Raw genomic sequence first — 12,580 nt, forward strand, 5'->3', positions numbered from 1 at the left:
AGCTTTGTATGCCTTTATGATACAGATAGCCATACTGTATGTCCAGCTACATTGAAGGGGTATCTGTGGAGAGGCTAGACAAACATGCATTAGCAGCAGCCTTCTCAGTTGTTGCAAGGGTACAGGTGTAAATGATTGACTGATATGGCTTCATAACATTAGTCAACATGGCCTTGCTGTATCAGTATTACAAGAAGCAGCAAGCTAGCAAAAATTACAGCCGTTATTTTTCATGAGGACATATATCTCTACTATACTGCTTAATGATGATGGCATTTTCTTGTGTAAATTACTCTAGAGGCCAAGTAGTCTCCATTTGGATCTCTGGGTAGGGACTATTCATGTGTCATTAGGACAAACAAAACTGCCAATCTACTGGTTGGAGCATGGAATGTTGGATCCCTTAATGGTGTAGGTATGCAATAGAAATTAAACATGGAAATGGAGTGGTTGAAGTTAGATGTAGTGGGAATTAATGAAGTGCAGTGGCAGAGAGAGCACTACTTCCAGTCAGGTGAGTACAGGGCTGTCAACATAAAAACAAATAGAAATAGTGCAGGAATAAGTCTGATAACGAATAAGAGAATAGGAATGGTGGTAAACTACTTATGAACAGCATAGCGAATGCATTATCCTTGTCAAGATAGACATGAAGCCAATATGCACTACAGTAGTTAAGTTTATATGCCTACTATCTCCACAGTTGAAGAGAGTGAAAAAGTGTACAATGACATAAAAGAAATTGTTCAGATAGTTGAGATATACGGAAATTTAATTGAGTAATTTTATAGTAGGAAAAGGATGAATAGGAAAAACAGTAAGAGAACATGGACTGAATGAAATGAATGAAAGGGAAAGTTCTCTGGTGTAATTTTGCCCCAAGCACAATTTCGTCATTGCTAATACTTGGTTTAAGAACCCTGCAAGAAGATTGTATACAGGGAAGAGATCTGGAAACATAGGAAGGTTTCAGATAGATTACATAATACTAAGACAGAGATTTCAAAACCATATTTTAAACTGAAAACATATCCATGGGCAGATGTGTACACTGACCATAATTTAATGGTTATAAACTACTGATTAAAATTGGAGAAATTGCAGGAAGGTAGGAATTAAAAAATGGGACCTGAATGAGTTGAAAGAACATAAGGTTGCTGAGAGTTTAAGGTAGCATTGGCAACAATTGTTTGAATCAGAGTTAAGGAACATAGTAGAAAATAAACCTTGAGAGAGGAACTACCAAAAGAACCAGAGTACCAAATAGGTAAAACAACAAGGCTCAGTAGGAATTCTTGGATAATGCACAAGATATTGACTAAGGGAGAAATATATAAAAATGCAGCAGGTACAGGAGATAGGAGCAATGTATACAAAATTAGAGGGACCTTTGGAGAAAAGAGAAGCATATGCATAAGTATTAAGAGGTCAAATGAGATGCTTATACTAAGCAAAGAGGAGGAGGCTGCAAAGCGAAAGGAATACATAGTGTGTCTGTATAAGGGAAACAGGCTCTGAAAGCTTGCATAGTACTTTTTATATTGTGTCCTCCTTCTGCTGATTGGCGAGTAGAATTTTTTATCAATCCAATTAGATTATATTTTCAAAAATTGGTTATTTTCATTTGGAATATTTGTTTGAAATGACAAGAACATCTAGTGAATTTACCTAGATAATTCAGTGACACACTGGGAAATTACTGAATGATTGCAATGTTACCAAAGCTTTCCTGCATCTTGCAATTGTAGTTAAACTACTTGCACAGGCCAGAGATCAGAGATGAAGTGTGGTTCATGACCTAAAGGAGTGTTTAATGCTGAAAGGATACCACATTGAATTTTATTACCATTTCTGTAAGTCTGAAAAGAGGCTAAAGCTAACTAGCAATAAAATGGAAACACATTGACAAAGAGCCTGCCCGTTAATATCGGCTATCACATTAAGCTACAGAATACTAAGAGGTTGTATTTCTCTCTTTATAGTAAAATGGGTTTTACATTACAAGGAGAGAAACAAATCACACACTTACCATGAAACCTGTGAATGGTTTTAGAGTTCAGCATACCTTCTAGTTTCTTTTAATATATTTCATTAAATTGTTGGTATCTCATTATACTTTCTGAGGAGGATTCTTTTCTCCTTGAAATAGAAACTAATGTGGTCAGTATGAGGTCAAAAAAAAATATAACACTGACTATCTTATTTCACCAGAACTCTTACAAGTTACTCTGTCTGTGCCATTGAAGAATGTGTACAGAGTGATGGCCAGTACATCTGGTTCAGAGTGGAGACTATCAGCTGTATTATCTCATACAAAACAGTATTAAGTAACAAAGGTGACAATTGAAATACATGCAAATTTGGGATGGGCAGGGTTTAAATACTCCTACAGCCACCCATATTTAAATTTTCCATGATTTCATTAAACTGGTTAAGGCAAGTGCAGGATGGTTCTTTGGGGAAAAAAAGAACATTTCCATCACTCTTCCAACCTTTTGTAGCATCACTAGTCACTTTGTCATCAATGAGACATTAAAACCTAACCTTCCATTATTTGCTTACATGCCATAATTCTTGAGACAAGCAAAAGCTACAGAAATTCATAATTAATTCAGTATGTCACCAGTCAGTGGACTGAAATTAAAATTTGTCTTGCTGACTGAGTCATATTCAGCCTCAGTTGTAGTACTACGAAAGCAGCTTGCTAGTTTAACAAATGCACCTGTATATTTCTTATGTTTACAAACTGGTAGGCTAAGAGGCCTAATTGGTATTAAACTAACAGGACTTAACAAAATTAGGAGCAAATTGTGTCAAATTTGAGGCACTTCAAAGAAAATCTGTGCCGAGCTCTAATCAGTAAATCACAACTGCGCTTTATTCATGGCGATGTGTGCCACAAGTGGACTGAAACATTATTCCCAGGTCACTTGTGATAATACACTTGTCTTGGTTACCAAAAATTTTTATTTAACTTCTCATAACACATTTCTGGTTGCCCTATTATTAAACTTACCAGTTGAGGATACGTTACAATAAAGCAATTGTATCTTAAGTTGTATTCTTATGCCACAGATCTGATGAAGGGGTAATGCAAAACATGCTATTAGAACTTAAATAAAGATTTTGGTGATGGAAACAAGTACATAATCATTAGTGCCAACACGGTCGCAGTTGCCCACAAAGACTTCTTGCCTAAACTAAGGCAGTGACACTTGGCTGCTTGCCCTAGTTATGGAAATGGGAAATAAAACTGAAAATATGGTGTGCTTTTGGTATTTCGATGCTCCTTCAGATTCATGTTCAGCGATATTCAAGACCTGAAGGCTTGGCATTGCAGCTAAGGCAGCATGAGAAGTCTGGACCCACTCGAGTACCATGTTGTAAATGGAAATGCTTTCTTCTTGCTGCTTGTGTAACTGAGATGTAACAGCTTGTGAGAACTGTTTGGCAACTTTGTGATTGTTCTCTGCTTTCAGAGTGTAGATTTAAACTACCAAGCTAAATTTACTTGATATTTTGTGCGGTGTTGAAATAATTTGAGTAATTGTTTTGTAAGATGTATGCTGAGTTAATAAATTTCATTTGTCAGATCCAGGAAGCTATAACACTCACAATGTACAGCTACTCATTGTTCACATTATGAGCTATCCGCATAAGCCAAAATTAGAGCCGTAAGAGAGACTTTTTATCATCTACTCTGTATCTGCATTACACAGAGATCATCCCCTGCTGCAAAGATTGTTTTAGCTGTCTGTTCAAATCTTGCTTAGCAATAAGTGTAATTCATCAGTTTTTTTCTTATATTTCAATAGAAGTGCCAATGGTAGCAACATAGTTAATGGAACTGTGAGAGAAACTTTGTTGTCTTAATACTGCTGTTGTGTATACCTTATAATCTGTTTCTCATGATTGTCAACCTTCTGCGAGACCATGTTATCATTTTTTATTATAATTTAACATACCAAACTATAATTTACAGTGAAAAAATGATGTTGCTGTAAACTGAGGCCCTCATTTTTAATCTTGGCTCCCACAAATTTTCCCAACTCTATTTCATTGCAAGTACCACATATTTCTCCTTCAACCTTGAAAGTTCTATTGGCATGCAAAAATTCCTTTAGACCTCCATATAGTGGTGATAAGTTCCTATGGGACCAAACTGCTGAGGTCATTGGTCCCTAGGCTTAAATACTGAATCTGACTTAAGCTGAGGACAAAAAAAACACACACACGCGCACACACACACACACACACACACACACACACACACACACCGATGCCCGAGGGTGGGGGGGGGGGGGGGGGGTTGAACCTCTGACGAGGGGAGCTGCGCGAACCATAGCAAGGCACCATGTGGCTACCCCACGCTGCCCATATAATATGCAAGGTATTTCTCATGTGGTATTGTACAAAGCTGTAGTATGTCATGCTGTCTCCAATTATTCCTTTAAGACAGTGTATTTATCTTCTCCATGTGCTTTAGGTGTAAGTTTGGGATTGCAATGTCAGTTATCTGCATTGATAAGTCATGTGATGTGGCTACGTTTTTCTAGTAGCACAATGTCAGAATGGTTTGCTAGTAATTAATAAGTAATTATTTTTCAGTGTGAATACCTTAACCTATATTCATTTGCCTACTGAGCTTTGATATTCATATTTATAATACGATTGTTTTTTGCCAAAAGTCAAACTGTTTTCCAGTGGTACATTCTTGTACACCAATTTTGCAGTCGAATCATGCTTGATTTTGTAGTGTGTAGCTACGAAACTGCACATGTGAATTTGCAGATCAGAACAGACTAAGTGAGCCATGATTACTCAGTGGCAAATTGATAAAAGTTGAGAAAGGCCATATTGTGGCTTCAATAGAGTCACAATAAAACACAAGTTTATAGACATTTGTTGACACAGTTCTGATATCATTGGCGCATAGGCACAATTCACAGGAGACGGAACATTCTTCACTCCCTACTGTTGACACGGGTCATGTCATGTTGAGTAAGTAGCACGATGACATTACTCAGACAGGAACTTCCTGTAAGTGGACAGGAATTGACCTCAAACAGAACTGTCCTCCTGGCCTCTAGCAGCACTACTTCAGGACATAGGTTTGGTGGTGGCATTTTGGAACTAGTGGAGGTATGGCTTCTTCCTAGCATCTCATTGGTGCCTTGTGATATTGCTTTCCTGTGCAGTATCTCTGCGGTGGTCGATACCACCTGCACCACACTTGGTACTTGAGGACACCACAGTTATCATCATTATCATCATCATTGTCATCATCAATAATTAATGTCACTTTTGTTGTTATTGTTGTTGTTAGTGTAAGTATTAATAAACTCTTTGTAATATGAAATTTGTCTGTTTTTTTTAGGTCTGACTAACCTTGGTGAAAAATGCAAACAAGATCCAAATGTAGAAAAATCTATAAGACAATGCTTGCGACAACTTGAGTTGCTACAGAAGGTTTGGAATGGTGTATTGCCTACAAATGTGTACTGCAAAAGCATTGGTAAATATTGTTGTGATCCAATATCTGTAAGGTTAAGGATGTTTAATGTGTGTGGGCTTTTTTATTTTTTATTTATTTATTTATTTATTTATTTATTTTTTTTTTATCTGAAAAATGTGTATGTAGTGGCATGTAACAAAAAGGGTGTAATAGAATGCTGATGTTGAAGCATCATTTGAAAGAACTTTTCAAGCTTGTTCATGTGTCTGTTGACTGTTCAGACTATCTATTATTTGTAATCCACCCAGGACTTAAGTATCACCTTAACAGTTTTCAATACGTTTCTGTCTTCCATTCCCTTTATTGGCAACACATCTTTCTCCACTAAAAAATTCTTTAAGTTCAAATACCAACCAAGCTTTAAAATTCCTTAATGACAGGCACATTTTGCAGCTACAAGCCATAATGTTTCCCAACTTGCAACTGCTGTTGCACTGAATTTTTTACTTAAGTAGAGAATAGGGCTAAACTTGAGAAAGCCTTAAAGAGGGATGATAGACTCCAGAAGTAGATGTCTAAAAATATATTTTGCATCTTTAAGAGGTGTAACATAATGGCTTGGTGTAAACATACCGTGGTGATTGAATAGCACTAAAATAAATACAGTTGGAAAACCAGTTAAATTTTATCTGGGAAGTTCTAGTTAACAGATTTGAAAGTAAGGTGACACATCAAATAAACTCAGTAGAAGGAGGAGGTTTAGAACGGAAACAAGTCATAGCAAACTGTTGTTGTGAGGGAGGGGGGGGGGGCAGGGGGGAGGGGGAGGAGATGATGCGCATAAGGAATCAAGGGAGCTCTTACCTGTATTAAAAAGTATTGAGAGAAAAAACCAAGTAACAAGGTCCAAATACGTACTTCAAACAGCAACACGTCTATCGAAATTCCAGATGATTTGTATTAAACAGACGTCTGCTTGTATGGCCGAGAATGTCCTATAGAAGATGTGTGTTCCTCAGACTTCTCTGTTAATTTATATGGCAATCTTGAAGCTGATCGACTCATTATATATAGGTATGTACTTGTCCATGTATGACCCAAGTGGTTTTGATACTTAATTTAATGTGAAGGGTGCTGTTCCAGTCAGTGACGCCCTGCTGTAGATGATAGATACAATGATGACAATAATAATAATGATGATGATTGTCACAATTTGGGAAGGCACCTACTACAACTCCTCTCAACATTGCATGGAGATGTGTTCTTAAATCTTAAATATGAGACAGTCAGGTCCAGACTTAATTAAAAAATCCTTCTATTGATTAAAAAAATCCTTCTATTGACATTATCTTTGTCAAAATCTTCAGACAGGTTGAAGCTATTGCTTGATAGGAACTCAAATCCAGATCCATTCGTTTTACAAGCTGTGCTGTTACTGACAGCTGCCTTGGTCTATCTTTCATTGCAGCTCACAACTTAAATTCTGCCTGTATCTCTCTTTTAATTTCTAAAAGCCTCAGACTTCCCACCTACTTTAACAGAATAGCACTCCTGGAAGGAAGGATATAGTCAAGAAAAGGCGTAGCCACACCTGTGTTGATTTTTGATTCCAGAATGATCATAATATGGAACACACAATTTGTTGCATAATTACACAATGGACTGATGCAAACGGCATTTGTTTCTAGCTTTGTGTACAATCTTAATAGCTCTTCTTGAAAATGAGTACTACCTGCATGTGTGTATTTTTTCTGTTGCTTGGAATGCTTTTTTGTTCCAGCAACCTGTGATAAACTGCTGCTGAAAAGAAGCAAATTCTTTTGTACATTCTATTAGAATTGTATAGCAGTAACAGAAATGCCTGGATGGAAGAGTTCATAAAATAAGGGGAAGTCAGCCACTCACCTACAGTGGACTGATGTCTGGAGCATAGAAACTTGTAACAGAAAACGCTATTCACACTAGCTCTTGAGCTCTTGCTCTTTTTATAGTAAAAATGTACACACATAAACGTTTGTTTGGGCCACAAAATTTGGGTGTCCTGTGTGAATATGTGAACTTTTACTATAAAAAGAGCAAGAGTTTGAAAGCTAGTGTAAATTCTGTTTTCAATGTATTTGAGTGCTCCGCACATCAGTATGCTGTAGGTGAGATGTTGCTTTTCCCTTATTTTACCTTTACATAACTGTACAAGTATACCAGCAGGTCCAGTTACATCTTTTCTTTATCGTACGATTTTAATTGATTTTCTTTTCCACAATAACTTATTTCAGTAACAGTAATTTTGATGGTCTTGAGGTGATTGAAAGTGTGGACCATAGTATTGAACCACAATATAATCTTCATCAGTGAAACACTTTTGGAAGACTGAATTTGTATTGAGGTCTTTTCTCTGACATCCTCTGTTTTGGTACCAGAATGGTCAATGTACTGACTAAGCCAAAATGTTTTACATTTTCTAGTAATATCAGTAAACAGAATGTTGTTTTTGAATTCATTGACTTTTATTGCACTGCTTTCCTCAAGTTCATTTTGGCCTCACTGATCTTTTGTTTGCGAACTTAGCTTCGTAGCTACAACTCTGGATGATGAAAGGTAGAACAATGAAAAAATTTCAGACCAAGTGGCAAGGAGTAGTTTTTACAGGATAATGAACAGCTATCTGTACACAGTCCAGTTCCCAAAGATTTGATGGTTGGCACATTGTGTTGCTGTACTAAAGCTTGGAAAGGAACCCACTGAGCCCAAGAACTTCTGTCCATGATCTCTTTAGTTCCATGTGCACAAAACATTTGAAAGGACAGTTTATAATAGTTGTGAGCGTAGATGAAAATTTAATTCCCAAACAAGCTGGTTTTAGGTCTGGTAGATGCTTTGTGGCTGCCGACGTATCAAGAATGAATTTGAAAGGAAACCTAGTCACTGGGGTTGCCTTCATAGATCCAACGTCTGCCTGTGACATGGTGAACAGTCGGACGCTGTTCAGGAAACTGTACACCCTGACCAAATATTTTGTTGTTACCAGTCCCATGTAGGAGATGCTGCAGAACAGATGTATCAGTTTCCATAAATGTTTCCTGTCCAGATTGTGTGGACTGTTTTTATTTATTATAATTTTTCACCATTATCTTCAGCTACTAATAAAACTGAGAATGTGAATTACAAGTTCTGAGTTGAGTACTTTCCATACCGAACAAGTTGTGCCCTTTGTAATCAGACATTTCTGTGTGACAATCCAAGAAAAGAGGAAAATGAAGGAAGGGAAAACAAAAGCCGCTGAAGGAACCAGAAGAGTGGGCTGCCTCAGGGAAGCGTCCTGTCTTCCACATGTTCTGCAATGTAAGAAAAATGTCCCAAATACTCAGGGAACATGTTGATTTGACTGTGCAATTACACGGTAATAATTCCCCAAAGTAGAACATTTGAAAAGCTCATTGGCATGGTGCTAAGACATTGGACTTGTATTCAGGAGGTTGGTGGTTCAAATTCCTGTCCAGTCATGCACATTTAATTTTTCTGTGATTTCCCTAAATCGCTCCAGGGAAATGCAGGGATGGTTTCTTTGAAAGAGCATAGCCAATTTCCTTTCCCATTCTTCCCCAATCTGAGCCTGTGCTCCAACCTTAATGATTTAGTCATTGACATAACATTAGGGTTTAATGATCCCTCTACCTTTTTTTAACAGGTTGAAGTGTAGTTGACAGAAGCTTTGTAACTTGTTGCTATATAATTGGAAGGAAACACTCTCGAAGCAAATCCCAGCGATGTCCAATTCTGCTGTTTTCATCTACACAGCATATAGGGTAACTGACATCTTAATATTCCCCAGAGAGAATTCAGGCTAAAGCATAATCAAACCTGATGTATCCAACAGCTAAACTTGACCACATCCTCTGTTACAAGCAGCTCTGCTAGGAACTGATAGAAGTGATCTACGCAGTGAATAGAATACCCACAAGGGACTCACTGGGGAGTCAATCCAAAACTTGCTACATTTTATCACCAAGTGCTTAAGCTTTATGGCAGATTGAATAAGTATCAGCCCACACAAAGCATATCTAGGACACACTAAAAGAAACTAGAAGAGCTGTGACAGGGTGGTTATAACCTATCTCAGTACCAGATTGTTGATACAGCTCCACCAGGTCTAAGAAGAGCTGTTTGGAAGTGTGTGAAAGGAAAAGCATATACTTGACTCGAGACAATGCATGTAGGACCATCCCATCACTGTTAAACATGTGAGATTGAGGAGGAGCTTCATCAAACCCCTGGATGTTATCCCAAAGGCCAGACTTGTTCAGCTTTGGAAGAAATTGTACCGAAAAGATCCAGAGAATTCTTTATACAATGAAAAATTGGAAAGTGGATACTGCTTACCATACGCCAACCACAGACTGTTTAATCAATTAAGAAGGGAGATTTCTAAACTTAGGACCTACGTGAGGAAATGGTATTACACTGAGAACAACTAAAATCTCTGGACATTACTACTATCTGGAATATCTTCTCCCATTCCCAAATCCAGATTAGGCTGTAATTGGCAAGCCCTCATTTTACTACACAGAAATTCCAAAAAAAGTCTGTGGATTATTGAAAACTATAATTTAATGCCCTCTGAACTCTGAAAATAAGTAACTTGGTTTAGATGGGTGATGAAGCTCTCTTTTCTTTCATAGCAAATTTGGAACATGCTCCATTGAACTATATCATATTTTTCCCATTCTTCACAATCTTGCTCAGCACGGACTGAAGTTCACAGATAATTAAAACATTGCAGCATCTCTTTCATAAACTATTATAACAAATTGTGTATTCTCAGCAGTTAATGCTTTTTTTCCAATCAGTACAGGAAAAGTATCACCACATTGCTTATATTTCCTGTCCTCTCTGATACATTAAATGGCTTCACTTACTCAGCAGGCTGTCTCGTTTCCTCCCATGGCAAGCCACCACACGTCATTATGTGATATACCCTCTTACCTCTCAGAAGGTAATAAATGTATTGTTAGTGTTTCTGATAGATGTTGTGTGGATTTTGTATTAAATATTTTAACTGATATGGTATTTTGATTTGTTGTTAATGTTCTTGCTAGTCTCTGTTAGTTGTAGTCATAAATTAGCTGTAGTTCGTCAATGCTGTTTGCATTGAACCATGATACTTTCACTATATTATTCCTGTATGCTGCAAGACCAATCAGACTTTGGAAGTAGAATTTACTTTACAACTGGGACCTAAGGTCATCACCTGTAGGAAATGGGGAAGCACAAACTAAGATAAGAAGCCTGGATTGCTGGATAGGAGGGGCGGGGGAGGGGGGGGAGCGAGAGGGGGGAAAGTGAGGTAAGTTAGTGGTTCCAAGGCAATATAACAATATGAGTTACCGCAAAGTAAAACAGAATTTAAGTTAAAGGGAAAAAATTGAGAGTTATGATGATGCAGAGGAAATGAGATGTTAATAGCAGCAGTTTGCACAAGTTCAGATTGTGATTAACAAACACGTGCTGATGACCAAGCATTCATATATGAATTTCTAAGATACTGATGTTGAGACACAGGAGCATAGTGAAGTAGGTACCAATGGCACAGCTGGTTTGATACTTACAATGTTTAGCTTGTTGCGAGTATTTATACAGATTGCATTTTCATGCAAACGAAGCTCTCTGAGAATAAAACTATGATTTATTATGACTGTTGTAATTTTTCTCCACCCACTCTTTAACATTACAGCCTATAACATCAGGCATGTTGTATTTGTAGGCTGTCATTCATTTGTCAGCTAGTTTACATTTGGCCCAGTTACTGATGACAATGGATAATTGCCAGGAAAATGATGTGCTTATTGCTTGATATTCCCTTCTGTACAGAAATAATTTTGCTGACTTCACTTAATGGTTGCAGCAACTAAAAGCCAAGCTAGCAAGAACAGGTGAGGCTATAGATTCCCAAAATTTGAAAAAGAAGTTAAATTGTCAGTAGAGGCTAGTAGCCCGCCAGTTTCCATATGCGATATGACGTGAAGCTTGGTATTGAAATCTATTCTGAATGATTTTGATGTGTTAAATTTATTATAAATATAATGTGTGATTTACTTTTCTCTTTAGGATTCTAAAATTTTCATGACATGTACACACAAAGATCTGTTCTACATAACTTAACTCTGCGTGCTTTCCACAGTCACACAGTTTTATAGCTTGTGTCTTCCAGTGCTGCATATTCACTACAGTGCATATAGTTGATATATTTTTAAAAAACTGTTGTTATATTTGTTCTAGGGTGCCTGGTAAATGCATTCATAGAGGAGATCATCACCAGAATTTTAACAATTGAAGATATTCCAGCTGAAACTGCTGTCATGCTTGTGAGAGTGTTTGGTTTAGTAACAGCTAGAGCACCACAAGTTTTTCAGGTAATTTGATTGCTCTTCCTAAAGTGATTCACTTCTGTACTGAACACTTTTGTTTTTGCTATTTTTTTTTTTCTAAAGTCAGTCTCAATACAGGATGGTGCTTGTCTGAATTTGCCCTGAGGTGATGATTGCTCCAAGGAGGATGGGGGTAGGCACATTCGAGAAGATTTAGCATAAAGCTGTAGCTCTGCTTGCTTAATTTGGCATCATGGAGTGGATGAAGGTGGAGCGCACATTTGTTGTTGAGGCATACTTTTCTAAAGGTTGTTCACCCATCACCACACAGAGTGTACCAATTTCAGTATTGAGCCCCATGATTGTGTTCCTGTCTGGCAGTTGAGTGTGTCATGGGTAAACAGATTCAGGGAAAACTGGTGATATGATATGAAGCAGGGGCTGGGCTTCCACAAGCAGCAAGGTCACCTCAAAATATTCACTTGCTAAGGCTTTCTGTTTTGAGATGCCCCCAGCTCTGTGCCAGCAAACATGCAGTTGTTGTTGGGTTATCTGCTCATTCTGAGGCAAATCCTTCAAAAAGAAGTAAAATTTCATCGCTACAAATTGGCTGTGGGGCAGGAACTTAATCCACATGATTCTGTTGCTCAAGAAAATGCATGTGAGTTGCTTTTTGGCATGCATTATGACACACACTTGTTTTCTTTAGTGAAGAGTCTCACTTCCATCTTGTGGGATCTGTAAATAAGCTTTCACAATGTGT

General features: G+C 37.6%; 1 protein-coding gene across 2 annotated transcripts in view; it reads left to right on the forward strand.

Annotated features, from left to right (window-relative positions):
* The window catches only part of LOC124802950 (centromere/kinetochore protein zw10 homolog), a 209,946-nt gene that overhangs the window by 141,788 nt on the left and 55,578 nt on the right, over positions 1–12,580 (forward strand). For both annotated transcript variants that reach the window (XM_047264039.1, XM_047264040.1), the window contains exons 8-9: positions 5,378–5,515; positions 11,729–11,862. In XM_047264039.1, the coding sequence (XP_047119995.1) occupies positions 5,378–5,515; positions 11,729–11,862 (272 nt within the window). The remainder of the gene's footprint in view (positions 1–5,377; positions 5,516–11,728; positions 11,863–12,580) is intronic.

Source organism: Schistocerca piceifrons, chromosome 6 (assembly GCF_021461385.2).
Source record: "Schistocerca piceifrons isolate TAMUIC-IGC-003096 chromosome 6, iqSchPice1.1, whole genome shotgun sequence".
In the NCBI taxonomy this organism is placed as follows: Eukaryota; Metazoa; Arthropoda; class Insecta; order Orthoptera; family Acrididae; genus Schistocerca; species Schistocerca piceifrons.